This window comes from Heterodontus francisci, chromosome 6, assembly GCF_036365525.1.
Source record: "Heterodontus francisci isolate sHetFra1 chromosome 6, sHetFra1.hap1, whole genome shotgun sequence".
Lineage (NCBI taxonomy): Eukaryota > Metazoa > Chordata > Chondrichthyes > Heterodontiformes > Heterodontidae > Heterodontus > Heterodontus francisci.
The window spans coordinates 155,527,546-155,547,277 of NC_090376.1; the positions used below are offsets into that span (position 1 = coordinate 155,527,546).

The window sequence follows — 19,732 nt, forward strand, 5'->3', positions numbered from 1 at the left end:
AAGTGTGTGGGTTTCATCATAACATCGTAGTCTCTGACTAGCAGATATCTCAGTCTAAAGTTACAATTCAAATTAAAGTCAACAGAAGCAAGATTAACCCCTATAAACTTGGGTTACATTACAGCATTTTGTTTCACTTAAAGCAATATAATTTTTCAAAACAATGAAAGTTCTGAATCTAACAGTTCTTGGTAGCAAACCTTTATTTTTGATTCATTGTCCTTGATGAGAAGTTTCAGAGAATGAATTACTCAAGACCTTTGTTAACCTCCACCTTCTACAAATTGTTCAATTCAGATTTCAAGGCACCAATTCTTTTGTATATTCTTTGCTGTGTTGCTATACAGATGAAGATGAACAAAGGTCTAAGGCCAATTCCATTTTATAAAATTTCATACTCCTGTGAAGCATTTTATTACATTAAAGACACTATACAAGTACAAGTTGTTTTTCGTGTTCAGCTCCACCTACATAAAGTCGCATGTGGGAGAAATTTATATTGGATAAAATAGCTTTATATTCTGCAGTCCTTCTGATAATTCTCTTCTCAGGTCTATGGTTCACTCTTCCATTGAAAATAGAGGTTTTCATTCCTGATTCGAAAGGTAACTGCACATTGCAGTTTATGGTAGATGATATGTGCTCCTTCTATTCTGTACCAACAATTTGCCAGAATGTCAATCTCTGAAGATACCATTTTGGCACTACTAGTTCCACATCAGCACCTTGTTGTGCCTGAGAGTGAGGGGTCGAATTGTGAAAGATTCTATGCTGTGAACCTGCAGCATTTAGGAGCCAAATCAGATAACAGAAAATTGCATCTCTTTAAACTTGTCAGAATCCCATAGGTAAAAGAAGTGTCCACCACTCAATTCACTTTTATTTCTCTTTGTGAATGGTAAAACAAAATTTTCCTTTTTCAGTGAAAAGTGTGTGTGCGTACATGCAAGTAGCAAGTACATAAATACCAATAACAAAAACGATAAAGTCTGTGTATCCACTGCACTACAAGAAAAAAAGCACAAGATAGTGTAATTATTAGCATATAAAGAAAACAGACAAAAATGATTAAGTATAGGCCTAAATGCTTGTCATTGCTTTTATCATTTAAATCTGGATTATAAAGGGGAAAGAGATATCTAGAGACCATCTGGTCAAACTATCCTTACACAATTGATGCTAGTATACTTATGCTGAATTATATTAAAAGATGATTATATTTCAAACTGAAGATCAAACCTTTGCATCTTAAGCTATTTTTGTCTATTACACCTTATTAATAAGCATTACTCCTAGCTTGTAACTATGATTTTAAATTAAATGAATACAATTTCATACCTTATAATAATTATTAGCACCAGACTGGATCATCATCTGTTGGGTAGAAATTATCCGCTTCCTGCGTTTACATTCCTCTTTCTGAGACTTCATCTCATCAGTTAATTTGCAAAGCTCTTTTTTAATTTGTTCTTTTCCAAATTCTGACACTTGCAATTTTTCTTCACACATCTGCAAATTAGATGCAAGATACTCCTGAGAATGAAGTAGATATTCTATAGTGAGCTGTGCTAATCTGAACATTTTCAGCAGGGTGGGATCCAGCGGATTTTGGCAATAAGGGCATTTCTCACAATCCATGTTGCAAAAGGTGATATTCATTATATTTTCCTGCAACGTGATAAAATCCAGTTCATTGGCCACTCTGTCCACATCAATGGCACTAATTCGCCTCCAGTCAACACTTTCATGACGATTTTTGAATTTAAAGAAAGGAAGTGGACCTCTGCACACACTTGCTGTTAATGCTGACTGCAGTGGGATGCTGTCTGAAAGCGGACTGTGAGAATAATGTACTGCCGATATCCCATTCAACCACATCCTAGAACTGGAGGTCAGAAAAGGATTAGAACTATGGAATGGCTAAACTACTGATAGATTAAAAATACATACCAACATTGCTTTGGACCTTTATATTCATGGCAAGGTCAAAAATGTAAATGCATTTAAGTATTGTTAAAAACAGAGCCCAAAACATTACAAACAGACATAACATGCAATTGAAATACACTAAATATCACTCACTTATCACACAAAACCTAGTTAATGGCACACTTCCTAGTGATTTACAGATCTGAATTCCCTTGCCATGTTATGAAAATCCTCTTTCATAATGATTATTGATGAGACTGCCAAGGCTACAAAGATCTATTGTTGCTTCAGGTAACTCCATTCGATACCCCTCTCTACTCTCGGCTGTTGTTCAATCTGGCAGGATGTCCCTCCCATCTTCATAGTGCCCTCTTTGGTTATCATCAGCTACAAGCCACCAATTAAATAGAATAAAATTACAATCCCGACATTGAACAGGGCAATACAAAAATAAACAAATGCAAGGGAGAAAATAAGCATCCAATATTAATCACCATAAAGAAGGAACCTGTAGAGGCAAAATTCAACTACATTAGAAATTAAGTGTGCTCTCATCCTACTAGTACAGATGGAATCAACATCAGTTCAAAGGCAGAACCACTGAATAGCATAAAATGAAACTGGCATACTGCTGAAAAATAACCTGTAATAATTGAGAAATACCTTCAAGGTACAGCACAGTTGGCATTATGACTTTTTAGGGACGTGTAAAATACGCATGGGCTCAAATACAATTTGGATTCAAAACACTATGGAGACAAACATGGAGGATAGTAGGTAAAGTTTAGAGATGCAGCACTGAAACAGGCCCTTCGGCCCACCGAGTCTGTGCCGACCATCAACCACCCATTTATACTAATCCTACACTAATCCCATATTCCTATCACATCCCCACCTATCCCTATATATTTCCCTACCACCTACCTATACTAGGGGCAATTTATAATGGCCAATTAACCTATCAACCTGCAAGTCTTTGGCATGTGGGAGGAAACCGGAGCACCCGGAGGAAACCCACGCAGACACAGGGAGAACTTGCAAACTCCGCACAGGCAGTACCCAGAATCGAACCCGGGTCCCTGGAGCTGTGAGGCTGCGGTGCTAACCACTACGCCACTGTGCCGCCCAAAGGTAGAAAGATTCCTGGAGTTCAATAAATTTGCATGATTGTGCTATCAACTTAGCTCCGAGGAAGGTCTCAGCACAAGCCTCAAGGCCAAATTTGTGGGACCCCTGCATCTGGGTGCCACATGGGAACAGGAACATGAAATTGTACAGGAAGGCCAACAACAACCTCTGTTCCCTTTTGCAGCAATGCAATATGCCTGCACCTGGACAGCTCCAAATATAAGCCCAGGTCCAACTCCATTCAATCCCCAGATCTGGCTCCATTGACAATTATTTCCAGGATCTTGAATATTTGAATAAGATCAGTGAAATTTCTCTTTGGTGTAAAGAGTTCATTAATTAGATGCCTTACTCCAACTATCTATCCCTGCATCCTCCCCAATACCTGCATGTCTTTCTCATAATAATGTGCCTTATCAGAGCACTAAGATAGGTACGCCACGAATTATTTACTAAGATGAGTGGCTGGTCAGATGATAGGTCAGAATATAAAGAACAGAGCAGGGCTAAAAGGTTAATTAGAAGAAAGAAATTAGAGCATGAAAGGAAGCTAGCGAGAAATGTAAAAACGGATAGGAAGAGTTTCTACGGGTATTTCTGGAATAAATCTGGAATTAAAGCTGGCCATGAAGCCATTGTCGATTGTTGTAAAAAACCCATCTGGTTCACTAATGTCCTTTAGGGAAGGAAATCTGCTGTCCTTACCTGGTCTGGCCCACATGTGACTCCAGACCCACAGCAATGTGGTTGACGCTTACATGCCCTCTGAAATGGCCTAGCAAGCCACTCAGTTAGGGCAATTAGGGATGGGCAATAAATGCTGGCCTGGCCAGCAATGCCCACATCCCATGAATGAATTAAAAAAAAATTAAAAAAGGAAAAGAGTAAATAAAGTGAGTGTTGGTCCTCCAGAGTGAGAATGGGGACTTAACAGTAGACAATAAGGAAACGGCAGATGAAATGAACAAATATTTGCTTCTGTCTTCACTATAGAGGATACAAAAGACACTGCAGTAATAGCTGTAAATCAGAAGGTGGAAGGAAGAGAGGAACTTGGTGAAATCACAACACCAGGGAAGGGGTACCGACCAAACTGATGGAGCTGCAGGCTGACAAGTCATCGGGTCCTGCTCGGCTTCAGCCTAGGGTCTTAAAAGAGGTGGCTAATGAAGTACAGATGCATTGGTGTTAATTTTTCAAAATTCACTAGATTCTGGAAAGGTTCCATCAGACTGGAAAATAGCAAATATAACCCCCTATTCAAGAAGGTGGGGGGGGGGGGGGAAAGGAGTCGTCAGAAAACAGGTAACTATAGAACCATAGAAAGTTTAAGGCACAAAAAGACGACATTTGGCCCATCTTGTCTGTGCCGACCGAAAAACGATCCACCTATTCTAATCCCACCTTCCAGCATTTAGTCCGTAGCCCTGCAGATTACAACACTCGAGGTGCATATCCAGACTCCTTTTGAATGAGTTGAGGTTCTCTACCCTTTCAGGCAGTGAGATCCAGACTCCCCACCATCCTCTGGGTGAAAAAGTTTTTCCTCATCTCCCCTCTAATTTTTCTACCAATCTAATTTTTCTACATCTATGCCCCCTGGTCATCGACCTTTCTGCTAACGTGAAGAGACCATTCACCTCCACTCTATCCAGGCCCCTCAAAATTTTGTACATCTCAAACAGATCTCCGCTCAGCCTTCTCTGTTCTCTATAGGCCAGTTAGCTTGACTTCTGTTGTGGGGACGGTGTTAGAATCAATCATTAAGGAGGCTATAGCTGGACACTTAAAAACTCAAGGTAATCAGGAACAGTCAGCATGGTTTTGTGAAAGAGAAATCATGTTTAACCAATTTATTGGAGTAACATGTGCTGTGGATAAAGGGGTGCCTGTTAAAGTACTATAATTGAATTTCCAGAAGGCATTTGACAAGGTGCCACATAAAAAGGTTATTGCGTAAAGTAGGAGCTCATGGTGTCGGGAGTAACATACTGGTATGGATAGAAGATTGGTTGGCTGGCAGAAAACAGAAAGTATGCTTAAATGGGTCCTTTTCTGATTAGCAGGATGTGAGTCTGTGCTGGGGCCTCAACTTCTTACAATTTATATCAATCAATTAGATGGGGGCAGCGATGTCATGGTAGCTAAATTTGCAGATGACACAACTATAGGTAGGAAAGTATGTTGTGAAGAGGACGTAAGGGGCTTGCAGACGGATATAGATAGAGTCATAGAAAGATACAGCACTGAAACAGGCCCTTCGGCCCACCGAGTCTGTGCTGACCAACAACCACCCATTTATACTAATCCTATATTAATCCCATATTCCCGACCACATCCCCACCATTCTCCTACCACCTACCTACACTAGGGGCAATTTACAATGGCCAATTTACCTATCAACCTGCAAGTCTTTGGCTGTGGGAGGAAACCGGAGCACCCGGCGGAATGAGGTTGAGTGAGTGGGCAAAAATCTGACAGATGGAGTATAATGTGGGAAAGTGTGAAGTTGTTTGCTTTTTTATTCTTCCTGCCAAAGCGGAGTATTACTTAAATGGAGAACGACTGCAGAACTCCAAGATGCAGAGGGATCTAGGTGTTCCAGTGCACGGGTCACAAAAAGTTAGTATACAGATAAAGCAAGTCAGAAAGAAGGCTAATGAAATGCTATCCTTTATTTCGAGAGGAACTCTGAAATGGCCTAGCAAGCCCTCAGTCAAGGGCAATTAGGGATGGGCAATAAATGCTGGCTTGGCCAGCGACACCCACATCCCATGAACAAATTAAAAAAAAACTGAAAAATAAAAGTAAGAATGTTATGCTTCAATTATACAGTGCATTGGTGAGACCACATCTCGAATACTGTGTGCAGTTTTGGTCTCCTTATTTAAGGAAGGATGGTTCAGAGGAGGTTTACTAGATTGATAGCTGGAATGAGCGGGTTGTCTTATGAAGAAACGGTTAGACAGACTGGGCTCGTTTTCACTGGAGTTTAGAAGAGTGAGGGAGTATATATTGAAGCATAGAAGATCTTGAACGGTCTTGACCAGGTGAATGTGGAAAGGATGTTTCCTCTTGTGGGTGGGTCCAGAACTAGGGGGCAGTGTTTAAGGTCACCCTTTTAGGACAAAGATGAGGAGAATTTTTTTTTCTCTGAGGGTTGTGCGACTTTGGAATTCTATGCCCCAGAAGCTGGTGGAGGCAGGATCATTGAATATTTTTAAGGTGGAGATTCTTGTTAGGCAAGGGAATCAAAGGTGGAGCTCAGGAATAGGAAGGGTGCAGTCACGATGTTGGGGGTTTACTACAGGCCTCCCAACAGCCAGCGGGAGGTAGAGGAGCAGATATGTAGACAGATTTTGGAAAGATGTAAAGGTAACAGGGTTGTAGTGGTGGGTGATTTTAACTTCCCCTATATTGACTGGGACTCACTTAGTGCTAGGGGCTTGGATGGGGCAGAATTTGTAAGGAGCATCCAGGAGGGCTTCTTGAAACAATATGTAGATAGTCCAGCTAGGGATGGGGCTGTACTGGACCTGGTATTGGGGAAGGACCCCGGCCAGGTGGTCTAAGTTTCAGTAGGGGAGCATTTCGGGTGCAGTGACCATAATTCCATAAGTTTTAAGGTACTTGTGGATAAGGATAACAGTAGTCCTCGGGTGAAGGTGCTAAATTGGGGGAAGGCTAATTATAACAATATTAGGCAGCAACTGAAGAATTTAGATTGGGGGCGGCTGTTTGAGGGTAAATCAACATCTGACATGTGTGAATCTTTCAAACGTCAGTTGATTAGAATCCAGGACCAGTATGTTCCAGTGAAGAAGGAGGATAAGTTTGGCAAGTTTCGGGAACCTTGGATAACGCGGGATATTGTCAGCCTAGTCAAAAAGAAAAAGGAAGCATTTGTAAGGGCTGGAAGGCTAGAAACAGACGAAGCCCTTGAGGAACATAAAGACAGTAGGAAGGAACTTAAGCAAGGAGTCAGGAGTGCGAAAAGGGGTCATGAAAAGTCATTGGCAAACAGGATTAAGGAAAATCCCAAGGCTTTTTATACATATATAAAGAGCAAGAGGGTAACCAGGGAAAGGGTTGGCCCACTCAAGGACAGAGGAGGGAATCTATATGTGGAGCCAGAGGAAATGGGAGAGGTACTAAATGAGTACTTTGCATCAGTATTCACCAAAGAGAAGGACTTGGTGGATGAGCAGCCTAGGGAAGGGAGTGTAGATATTCTCATTCATGTCGTTATCAAAAAGGAGGTGGTGTTGGGCGTCTTGCATAGCATTAGGTAGATATGTCCCCAGGGCCAGATGGGATCTACCCCAGAACACTGAGGGAGGCAAGGGAAGAAATTGCTGGGGCCTTGACAGACATCTTTGCATCCTCATTGGCTACAGGTGAGGTCCCAGAGGACTAGAGAATAGCCAACGTTGTTCCTTTGTTTAAGGGTAGCAAGGATAATCCAGGAAATTATAAGCCGGTGAGCCTTACGTCAGTGGTAGGGAAATTATTAGAGAGGATTCTTCGGAACAGGATTTACTCCCATTTGAAAACAAACGAACTTATTAGCAAGAGGCAGCATGGTTTTGTGAAGGGGAGGTCGTGTCTCACTAACTTGATTGAGTTCTTTGAGGAAGTGATGAAGATGATTGATGAAGGAAGGGCAGTGGATGTTGTCTATATGGACTTCAGTAAAGCCTTTGACAAGGTCCCTCATGGCAGACTGGTACAAAAGGTGAAGTCACACGGGATCAGAGGTGAGCTGGCAAGATGGATACAGAACTGGCTCGGTCATGGAAGACAGAGGGTAGCAGTGGAAGGGTGCTTTTCTGAATGGAGGGCTATGACTAGTGGTGTTCCGCAGGGATCAGTGCTGGGACCTTTGCTGTTTGTATTATATATAAATGATTTGGAGGAAAATGTAGCTGGTCTGATTAGTAAGTTTGCGGACGACACAAAGGTTGGCGGAGTTGCGGATAGTGTTGAGGATTGTCAGAGGATACAGCAGGATATAGATCAGTTGGAGACTTGGGCGGAGAAATGGCAGATGGAGTTTAATCTGGACAAATGTGAGGTAATACATTTTGGAAGGTCTAATGCAGGTGGGAAGTATACAGTAAATGGCAGAGCCCTTAGGGGTATTGACAGGCAGAGAGATCTGGGCGTACAGGTCCACAGGTCACTGAAAGTGGCAACACAGGTGGATAAGGCAGTCAAGAAGGCATATGCATGCTTGCCTTCATCGGTCGGGGCATAGAGTATAAAAATTGGCAAGTCATGCTGCAGCTGTACAGAACTTTAGTTCGGCCACACTTAGAATATTGCGTGCAATTCTGGTCGCCACACTACCAGAAGGACGTGGAGGCTTTGGAAAGGGTACAGAAGAGATTTACCAGGATGTTGCCAGGTCTGGAGGAAAGGTTGGAGAAACTCTGATTGTTTTCACTGGAACGACAGAGGTGGAGGGGCAGCATGATAGAGGTTTACAAAGTTATGAGCGGCATGGACAGAGTGGATAGTCAGAAGCTTGTTCCCAGGGTGGAAGAGTCAGTTACTATTGGACATAGGTTTAAGGTGCGAGGGGCAAAGTTTAGAGGGGATGTGCGAGGCAAGTTCTTTACACAAAGGGTGGTGGGTGCCTGGAACTTGCTGCCGGGGGAGGTGGTGAAAGCATGTACGATAGCGACGTTTAAGAGGCATCTTGACAAATACATGAATAGGATGGGAATAGAGGGATACGGTCCCCGGAAGTGCAGCAGGTTTTTGTTTCGACAGGCATCAAGATCGGCGGAGGTTTGGAGGGCCGAATGGCCTGTTCCTGTGCTGTACTGTTCTTTGAAACTTTCAGAGCTTTGTGTCTACAGTGGGGCCTGACAAGCACTGTGTGCAAATTCACAATCACTTCCTCTGGTCAACTAGATAATACAGACCAAAGATACTACTTGTTCTCTCACCACTGTGCTGTTGATTTTGACAATCTATCCACCAACAACCCCAAATCCCTTTCTGTGCCCTCTCTTGTAGAATGATGCTTCCTCACCAACCCCCCCACCCCCCCCCCCCACCCCTTCTCAATACATTTGTCCATACTGCCAGTCATGAGAACAGCTTCCCAATCTATCTTGTTCCATCTGAATTTGATCAGCCTGTTTCCAATTGCAGCTTTTCACAATTTGGAATAATCTGCAAATTTAGTTTCGTTTCTGTCCCCAATTCCAAATAATTTCTGTATATTGTAAACAAGCCCAGTTCTAATCCCCTTGTTCCAGTTACTGGGAAAATGCTGCCATCCATTAAGAAAGTGTTAACAGGGCACCTAGAAAATCATAATATGATTAGGCATAGTCAACATGGTTTTATGAAAGGGAAATAGTGTTTAACAAATGTATTGAGTCTTTTGAGGATGTCATCTCAGGATAAGGGATCAGCCATTTCAAAATGAGAGGGGGAGAAATTTCTTCACTCAGAGGGTCATGAATCTTTGGAATTCCCTACCCCAGAGGAATGTGAATGCTCAGTTGTTGAATATATTAAAGGCTGAGATCAATAGTTTTTTGCACCTCCCAGGGAATCAAGGGATATGGGGATCATGCAAGAAAGTCGAGTTGAGGTAGATCATCAGCCATGATCTTATTGAATGGCAGAGCAGTCTCAAGGGGCCACACAGCCTACTCTCATTGCTTATGTTCTTATATTTTCACTTGGAACCAGACCGTTTGAAACCTTGGTATCATATGAGTTTTCAACCACATAACCTCGCCTTCACCAAGACTGTCCGCTTCCACCTCTGTAATATCATCCAACTCCGCCCAGCCTCAGGTCTTCTACTACTTAAGCCCTCATCCATGCTAATATATTATCGCAAACTCATTGAGCCTTTATCTAGCACAAGATATCTATACATTGAAATCTGCAACTGATGAATGTTGGGCTCAGAGACATTACAGTAATTCATGTTTGGTGTCAGATATTTTCAGGCAGAAATATTATTCTGCTTTAGTATTTACTAGGGACACAAGTCAGGCGGATACAATATCAGAAAAGGAGATTATTTTTATTTGTTCAAGGGATGTGGGCATCGCTAGCTAAGCCATCCCTAATTGCCCTACAGAAGGTGCTTTCTTCTGCCTTCTTGAAATGCTGCAGTCGATGTGGGGTAGGTACACCCACAGTGCGGTAAGGAAGAGTTCCAGGATTTAGCCCCAGCGACAGTGAAGGAATGGCGATATAGTTCCAAGTCAGGATGGCAGGTGGCTTGGAAGGAAACTTGCAGGTGCTGGAGTTCCCATGCATCTGCTGCTTTGGTCCTTCTGGGTGGCAGAGGTCGTGGGTTTGGAAGGTGCTGTCTAAGGAGCCTTGGTGCTTTGTTGCAGTGCATCTTATAGATGGTACACACTGTTGCCACTGAGAGTCGGTGGTGGAGGGAGTAAATCAAGGGGCTGCTTTGTCCTGGATGGTGTCAAGCTTCTTGAGTGTTGTTGGAGCTGCACTCATCCAGGCAAATGGAAAGTATTCCATCACACTCCTGACTTGTAGATGGTGGACAGGCTTTGGGGAGTCAGGTGGTGAGTTACTCGCTGCAGGATTCCTAGCTTCTGACCTGCTATTGTAACCACGGTATTTATATGGCTATTCCAGTTCAGTTTCTGGTCAATAGTAAACTCATGCTGACTTTGTCCAATCCAGTTTATACATTCCAGGTGTTCCCCTATCACATCCTTTATAATAGACTCTAGCATTTTCCCCACTACTGATACAAGGCCAACTGGTCTATGATTCCTTGTTTTTTCTCCCTCCTTTTTCAAATGGTGGGGTTACATTTGCCACCCTCCAATCTGTAGGAACTGCTCCAGAGTGTATAGAATTTTGGAGGATGACCACCAATGCATCCACTATTTCCAGGGCCACTTCCTTTAGTTCTTTGGGATGTAGATCAGGACCTGGGACTTTGTCAGCCTTCAACCCCATTAATTTCCCTTCCACTATTTTTTTTTTTTACTAATACTGATTTCCTTCAGTTCCTCCCTCTCATTAGACCCTTGGTTCCCTAACATTTCTGGGAGGTTATTTGTGTCCTCCTTTGTGAAGGCAGAACCAAAGTACATGTTTAATTGTTCTGCCATTTCTGGCTGCAAGACATTAGTCTTAACTAATCTTTTTCTCTTCACATATTTACAGAAGCTTTTACATTGAGTTTTTATGTTCCCAGCAAGTTTGCTCTCATATGCTATTTTGCCCCACTTAAATCAACCTCTTTATCCTCCTTTGCTGAATTTTAAACTGCTCCCAATCCTCAGACATGCTGCTTTTTCTGGCAATTTTATGTACCTCTTCTTTGGATCTAATACTATCCCTAATTTCTTTTGTAAGCCACCGTTGAGCCACCTTTCCAGTTTTATTTTTGCACCAGACAGGAATAATTGTTGTAATTCACGTACACGTTCGTTAAATATTATTATCCATTGCCTATCCACCGTCAACCCTTTTTGTAAAGTTCCCCAATCTACCATAGCCAACTCGCGTCTCATACCTTCGTAGATTCCTTTACTTAGATTCAGGACCCTAGTTTCAGATTCAACTACTTCACTCTCCATCTTAATGAAGAATTCTATCATGTTATCGTCACTCCTCCCCAAGGGACACCGCACAACAAGATTGTTAATTAATCCTTTCTCAATGCACAATACCCAGTCTAGGATAGCCTGTTCTCTAGTTGGCTCCTCAATGTATTGGTCTAAAAAACCATCAGGTACACACTCCAGGAAATCCTCCTCCATAGTATTATTGTTAATTTGGTTTGACCAATCTATATGTAGATTAAATTCACCCACGATTACAGTTGTACCCCTATTGCATGCGTCTCTAATTTCCTGTTTTAATACCATCCCTTACATCATCACTACTGTTTGGGTGCCTTTCGACAACCCCCAACGTTTTCTGCCCCTTGATGTTTCTTAGCTCCACCCATACAGATTCCACACCATGATTTTCCAAGCCAATATCCTTTAATATTGCATTGATCTCCTCCTTTACGAACAATGCTACCCCACCTCCTTTCCCTTTTTGCCTGTCCTTCCTAAATATTGAATACCCCTGGATGTTCAGTCCCCATCCTTGGTCACCCTGCAGCCATGTCTCCATAATCGCAACTATATCATAACGGTTTATATCTATTTACGCTGTTAATTCATCTACCTTATTGTGAATGCTCCACACATTAAGACACAATGCCTTTAGACTTGTCTTTTTAACATTGTTAGTTATCTTGAGCTTTATTTTGCACTACGGCCCCATTTGTTTCTCGCCTTTGTTTTTTCTGCCTTCCACTTTTGCTTCTCGCCTTTCTGTCTTTCATTTCTATCCTCGTTTTCCCCCTCCTGTCTCCTTGCTCAGATTCCAATCCCCTGCCATTCTAGTTTAAACCCTCCCCGACAGCACTAGCAAACACCCACCAACCACCACCCCCCCCCGCAGCCCCCGAGGAAATTGGTCCTGGTTCTGCCCAGCTGCAACCCGTCCAGCTTGTACTGGTCCCACCTTCCCCAGAACCGGTCCCAATGTCCTAGGAATCTGAATCCCTCCCCCCCTACACCATTTCTCCAGCCATGTATTCATCTGATATATCCTGCTATTTCTGCTCTCACTAGCACGTGGCACTGGTAGTAATCGTGAGATTACTACCTTTGAGGTCCTACTTTTTAAATTTATGGCCCAATGCTCTATACTCAGCTGATAGGACCTCATCCCTTTTTTTTTTTTAAAAGCTATGTCGTTCGTACCGATATGTACCACGACAACTGGCTGCTCGCCCTCCCCCCTCAATGCCCTGCAGCCACTCAGACATCCTTGACCGTGGCACCAGGGAGACAACATACCATCCTGGAGTCTCTTTTGCAGCTGCAGAAACGCTTGTCTGTTCCCCTTACGACCGAATCCCCTATCACTATAGCCCTGCCACTCTTCTTCCTCCCCTCCTGTGCAGCAAAGCCACCCATGATGCCATGAACTTAGCTCTTGCTGCTTGCCCCTGAGCCATCTCCCCCAACAATATCTAAAGCAGTATATCTGTTACAGAGGAGGATGGCCACAGAGGACTCCTGCAGTATCTGCCTTCCTCTACTCAGCCTGGTGATCACCCATTCCCTTTCTGCCTTTGCAGCATTTGCCTGCGGTGTGACCACCTCGCTAAACATGCTATCCACAATGATCTGAGCATCGCGGATGCTTCACAGCATCCGTAATACGGGTAGCCAGTAGCTGCAGATGGATACACTTCCTGCACACATGGTTGTCAGGGACACTGGAAGCGTCCCTGATTTCCCACATAGCGCAGGAAGAGCATATCATGGGTGTGAGCTCTCCTGCCATGACTTACCTTTAGATTAGTTACTCCTTTTAATTAAAAAATACTCACTACGCTAGGGGCCTTGTTCTACTCCAAACACTACCCATTACAATCTAAAGTCCTTACCTTTACTTTTGAAGCTACTGACAAATCCTACTAAAAATCAATACAGTTCACTAGTTAAAGTGAACCTTACTCAAAAAAAATGTTACTCACTTGTTCCTTATTATTAAGTTATTTACACACACAAACCCTAACACTGGTGAAATAACTCAGCTATTTAGAGTTATTCCCTCACAGCAGATACTCACCAACCAATCACCATGTCACTGCTCACTGTTTTCAAACTCCGGGCCACCTGGACTCCTCTCTGCTGCTCTCCTGGAAGATAAGTGATCCAGGCTGTGATCCTTGGGCTCTATTTATCTGCTCCTTGCTTCGTATTCTTCCCGCAGGTCCGTTCCTCTCCCAGAAAGTAAGCGAGTACTGTGTGCAGTTCTGGTTACCTCATTACAGAAAGGATGTAATTGCACTAGAGAGAGAGTACAGGGGAGATTGACAAGGACATTGCCAGGACTGGAAAAATGCAGCAATGAGGAAAAATTGGATAGGCTGGGGTTGTTCTCCTTGGAACAGAGAAGGCTGAGGGGAGATCTGATTGAAATGTACAAAATTGTGAGGGGCCTGGATAGAGAAGGGTCTATTCATCTTAGCAGAGAGGTCAGTGATGAGGGGACATAGATTTAACGTGATTGGTAGAAAGATTAGAGGGGAGATGAGGAAAATCTTCTTCACCCAGAGGGTGGTGGGGGTCTGAAACTCACTGCCTCAAAAGGGTAGTTGAGGCAGAGACCCTCAACTCTTTCAAAAGAGGTCTGGATACGCTATGGACCAAATGCTGGAAAATGGGATTAGAATAGGTGGATAATTTTTCGGCTGGCACAGACACAATGGGCCAAGTGGCCTCTTTCTGTGTCTTAAACTTCCTATGATTCTAAGAATAAGGGAAGCAAGCATGTAGGAACATTATGACCTGCAAGATCCCCTCCAAGTCACATACCATGCTGACTTGGAAATAAATCCCCATTCATCATCACTGTATCAAAATCTCTACCCAACAGCACTGTGGGTGTACCACACTACCTCAGCAATTAAAGGCGGCAGCTTATCGTTATTTTCCAAAGGACAATAAATGCTGGTGTTGTCAGGGACACCCATATCCCATTGTAATGAACGCTGGACTTTGTAGTATGGTTAGGTTTTTAAAATGGTCATCTTTAAAGCAGCATAATATGAACATTCAGAGGAGACATGTGAAGTCATACAAAATCTGCCCATAGACAAGACAGAGGTCTTGGTTAACATGAGAACAAGGAACCAAGAACAAAGACCTTTTTGAAAGCATGGTGCAAAGTTAGAACACCTAAAGGGCAATGGATTTCACTCTCCCAGACTGTAAACAGGGTTAACCCCTGGAAACAAAGGAAGGCCCAGGTAGTTTTGCTATGGTCCAAATTACAGTCTCTGAAAATTCTCAAAGGCAAACAACTGTTGACTTTTGAGCTGGATAAATTAGAGAGACTTACCTAGGTCTGGAAGCTGAAAGTAACAAACGAAGACCAAAAAACTCACTTTCTCTACCTACAGGCAGAGACACTAGTGAGCTGTTTCAGCCTCTCAGATCACAGATATAGCAAAACGCTCCTAAGCTTTCAACCCGGTTCAAAGGCCAGAGGTCTACGGAGGAGAAAAGACCAGTGGCGCACCAGAGGTTTCCTTATTAATGAAGTCCAGCTGAATGTGCTCAGAAGTGAGTGAAGAGGATGTCCACTTCGAGAAGCGATCGAACCTATTGCAGCTGGGAGGAGTTTGGGACTTTTAACTGCAAGGATACGTTTTTGATGAAAATATCAACGTATAGATGTGGTGTGAGATTTTAAGTGTGTTAATAAATTAATGGGAAATGCCTCTCTGTAATTTATTGTATTAGCTAACTAAACAGCATTTAGTAGGTAATGTTGACTTTTTAAAATTTAGTTGCCTTAAAACATGAAATCTTTTTGTGTAATTGTCAGGCAAGCCACCCCACCACCAACCCCCACCCCGCCAAGAATGAGGTACACATTTTGCCACATGAACATTAAAAAACTTTAAAACGTTGCTGGGAAGAAAAGAGGGCCTATGACAAAGAATTGCCAGGCCCCTCGACGGAAAGACCTTTTTTCACATACTGGCAAACAGCGTTGGAACAAAGGACCCAGTCCCTGCCTCTCCAATACACAGAACACCTGGTCAAGTCAGTTTGGACACATACTAATTGGCTGTTTGAATTTGAACTTGTCACAGAGTGTTTGAAAGGCAGAAAGCTCTTTTCTACTAGACTGAGAACACCTCTCTCCTGACTGCTCCCATCTTTTTTTCACAGAACTGAAGACCCATTGAAGACACATGAACCCCAAGAGAGAAAAGTCTCTTACAGTGAACAAAGTTCAAGAAGAATACTGGGCCCCAACAAAAAGCAAAACTACGTACAATCAAGGACTACAGCGAGCTCAAAGCACAGTAAAAACCCCTCTTCAGAGATTGCCTCAAACTTTTTTACTTTATTTTTTTTCTGCCTTTTTCGGCGTCCATTTGCATGCATGTACGCATGCTAGCATGGGGTGCGTTAACCAAATTAGAGTTCAAGTTTAAGGTTTAATACATTTCGCTTTTCTTCTTTAAACTGGTGTGCTCATTTCTTTGCCTTATAATTGGAAAGTGGTGAACAAGTATTCACCAAGGGGGAGCTCAAAACAGTGTGTTTAAAATTAAACCCTGTTATAATAAGACCAGGTGAAGGCTAAAAGGGACCCCTAGACACCTTTCTCACCTGGTCGTAACAGTAATCCTTTAAAATCAGTCTGAGAAGTTCACATCTCTTGTTTTAAAGTTGGCAGTCTCTACTGAGGTCATAACAAACTGGGGGCTCGTCCAGTATAGGATCTTTCGTGATACGGCTATAAAATGAGTTCGCTGGAATTTTCCAGTTTAAACAAACAAAATTTCACATTTACTTATGTTGTTTTCCTACTGAACACAGCCCAAGTACCATCAATGTACAGGAATTTAAGAAAAAAGATTTGACTCCCAGTTTATTGCAGCAGTTGAAAAAGATCAATTTGGTCACTATATTAGCAAGTGTGGGGGTTAGTATAAGCTCAAGGGGCTGGAGTTACTGTGGCGCATCCGTGAGGTGGAGGACAACGTGGATGGCACGTTTCAGGGGGTAGTCAAGCCGGTGACTAGGCAAGCACAGTCGAGGGGGGTGACTTGGTGGATGCCGGACCGACAAAGAAGTTAGGGCAGATAGTGCAGGAGTCCCCAGAGGACATCTCACTTTCTAACCGGTATTCAGTTCAGAGTACTGATGAAGGAGAGGGTTCCTCTGGAGAATGCACCGAGAATCATGACCGGTATGTCATGGCTGACTCAGCTGTGCTGGGATGGAGAAAAAGGGACAAGAGGGTAATAGTGGTAGGGGATTCTCTGGTTAGAGGAACAGATAGGCGTTTCCGTGGTCGCAGACGTAATTCCAGGATGGTATGTTGCCTCCCTGGTGCAAGTGTCTTGGATATCACTGAGTGGCTACAAAGTATTCTGGCGGGTGAGGGTGCACAGCTGGAGGTCGTGGTCCACGTTGGTACCAATGACATAGGGAGAAAGAGGGATGAGGTCCTGCAAATAGAATTTAGGGAGCTAGGCAGTAGATTAAAAAAGTAGGACCTCAAAAGGTTGTAATCTCTGGGTTTCTTCCAGTGCCACAGGCTAGTGAGTATATGAATAGGTTAGAGTAGATGAATGCATGGTTGGGGAGATGGTGCAGGAGGGAGGGCTTTAGATTCTTGGATCACTGGGCCTGTTTCTGGTGAAGGTGGGATCTGTATAAGATGGACGGGTTGCACCTGAACCAGAACGGGATCAGCATCCTTTCTGGGAGGTTTGCTAGTGCTGTTGGGGGTTGGGGGGGGTGGGGGGGGGTTTAAACTAATTTGGTAGGGGGACGAGATACAGAGTGGAAGCACAATAGGGGACGATGTATAATCAAATATAAATGTGAAGCTAAGTCAGTCCGGAGGACAGAGTAAATGTAGCTCTGTTAAGGCTCAGGCAAATAATGCAAGGCTGAATTGTATCTACTTTAATGCAAGGAGTCTTACTTGTACGGCAGATGGATTGAGGGCGTTGATTAACACATGGGAATATGATATTATTGCTATTACTGAGACATGGTTGAGGGAAGGGCAGGACTGGCAGCTTAATATCCCACGGCATAGAAGCTTCGACGTGATAGGGGAGGGGGTAAAAGAAGAGGTGGCATTGCACTGTTGATTAAAGAAACAAATACTGCAGAAAGGAGGGATGATATCTTAGAAGGTTCTTAGGCGGGTCAGTGGCGCAGTGGTTAGCACCGCAGCCTCACAGCTCCAGCAATCCAGGTTCAATTCTGGGTACTGCCTGTGTGGAGTTTGCAAGTTCTCCCTGTGTCTGCGTGGGTTTTCTCCGGGTGCTCCGGTTTCCCCCCACAGCTAAAAGACTTGCAGGGTAGTAGGTAAATTGGCCATTATAAATTGCCCCTAGTATAGGTAGGTGGTAGGGAAATATAGGGACAGGTGGGGATGTGGTGGGAATAAGGGATTAGTATAAATGGGTGGTTGACGGTCGGCACAGACTCGGTGGGCCGAAGGGCCTGTTTCAGTGCTGTATCTCTAAACGAAACTAAACTAAAAGAGGCTACATGGGTAGAACTTAAAAACAAAAAGGCGGCTGTTACTTGGCTGGGAGTGTACTACAGGCCTCCAAGCAGTCAGGCAGTGGTAGAGGAGCAAATATGTAGGCAAATCTCAGAGGTGCAATAATAATAGGGGAATAATAGTAGGGGATTTCAACTTCCCCTATATTAGAGGGGATAGTACTAGTGCAAAAAGCTTAAAGGGGACGGAATTCTTAAAGAGCATTCAGGAGAGTTTTTTGAGCCACCTAGAGAGTCCTACAAGAGGAGGAGCGGTACTGGACCTAATCCTAGGGAATAAAGCCAGACAAGTGGTACAAGTGGCAGTGGGGGAGCATTTCGGGGATAGTGACCATAACTCTAAGATTTAAGATTGTTATGGAAAAGGACAAAGAGGGTCCAGAAATAAGAGTACTAAATTGGGGGAAGGCAGATTTCAATATGATAAAACAGGATCTGGCCAAAGTGAACTGGGAGCAGCTTCTGATAGGAAAGTCTACATCAGACCAGTGGGAGTCATTCAGAAGGGAAATTGTGAGGGTTCAGGTGCAGCATGTTCCTGTAAAGGTGGACAGGACGACCAACAGGTCAAGGGAACCCCGGATATCAAGGGAGATAGAGGATTGGAAAAGGAAAAAAAAAGGAGGCTTATGGCAGATTCAGAGCGCTGAAAACAGCGGAGGCCCGAGAGGAGTATAGAAAGTGTAGGGGAGTACTTTAAAAAGTAATTAGGAGAGCGAAGAGAGGGCATGAAAAATCATTGGCAGACAACATAAAGGAAAATCCCAAGGTGATTTGTAAGTATGTTGGGGGCAAGAGGATAACCAGGGAAAAAGCGGGCCCCATTAGGGATCAGAGACAATCTGTGTGTGGAGCCAGAGGACATGGGTGAGGTTTTGAACTTTTTCATCTGTGTTCACTATGGAGAGGGACGATGTAGGTGTAGTGATCAGGGAAAGGGATTGTGATATACTTGATCAAATTAGCATTGAAAAAGGAGGAAATATTTGCGAGCTTCAAGGTGGATAAATCCCCAGGCCCAGATGAGATGTATCCCAGATTGCTATGTGAGGCAAGGGAGGAGATAGCAGGGGCTCTAATACAAATCTTCAAATCCTCTCTGGCCAAGGAGAGATACCAGAGGACTGGAGGACAGTGAATGTGGTACCATTATTCAAGAAGGGTAGCAGGGATAAACCAGGTAATTACAGGCCGGTGAGTCTAACATCAGTGGTAGGAGAATTATTGGAAAAAATTCTGAGAGACAGGATTAATCTCCACTTGGAGAGGCAGGGATTAATCAGAAATAGTCAGCATGGCTTTGTAAGGGGGAGATCCTGTCTAACAAATTTGATTGAATTTTTCGAGGAGCTGACTAGCAGTGTAGATGAGGGTAAAGCAGTTGATGTAGTCTACATGGACTTATATGCATCTGGAAAGGCATGGTCTGATTAGGAACAGTCAGCATGGCTTTGTGCGCAGGAAATCATGTCTCATGAATTTGATTTGAGTTTTTCAAGGAGGTGACCAAGAGGATTGACAAGGGCAGGGCGATGGAC

General features: G+C 43.4%; 1 protein-coding gene across 1 annotated transcript in view; it reads right to left on the reverse strand.

Moving 5' to 3' along the window:
* The window catches only part of LOC137371609 (cilium assembly protein DZIP1-like), a 437,496-nt gene that overhangs the window by 397,091 nt on the left and 20,673 nt on the right, over positions 1–19,732 (reverse strand). The window contains exons 2-3 of the mRNA XM_068034440.1: positions 13,714–13,934; positions 1,339–1,885 (exon numbers count right to left, since the gene is read on the reverse strand). Coding sequence (XP_067890541.1) covers positions 1,339–1,885; positions 13,714–13,727 — 561 coding nt within the window. The 5' untranslated portion in view covers positions 13,728–13,934. The remainder of the gene's footprint in view (positions 1–1,338; positions 1,886–13,713; positions 13,935–19,732) is intronic.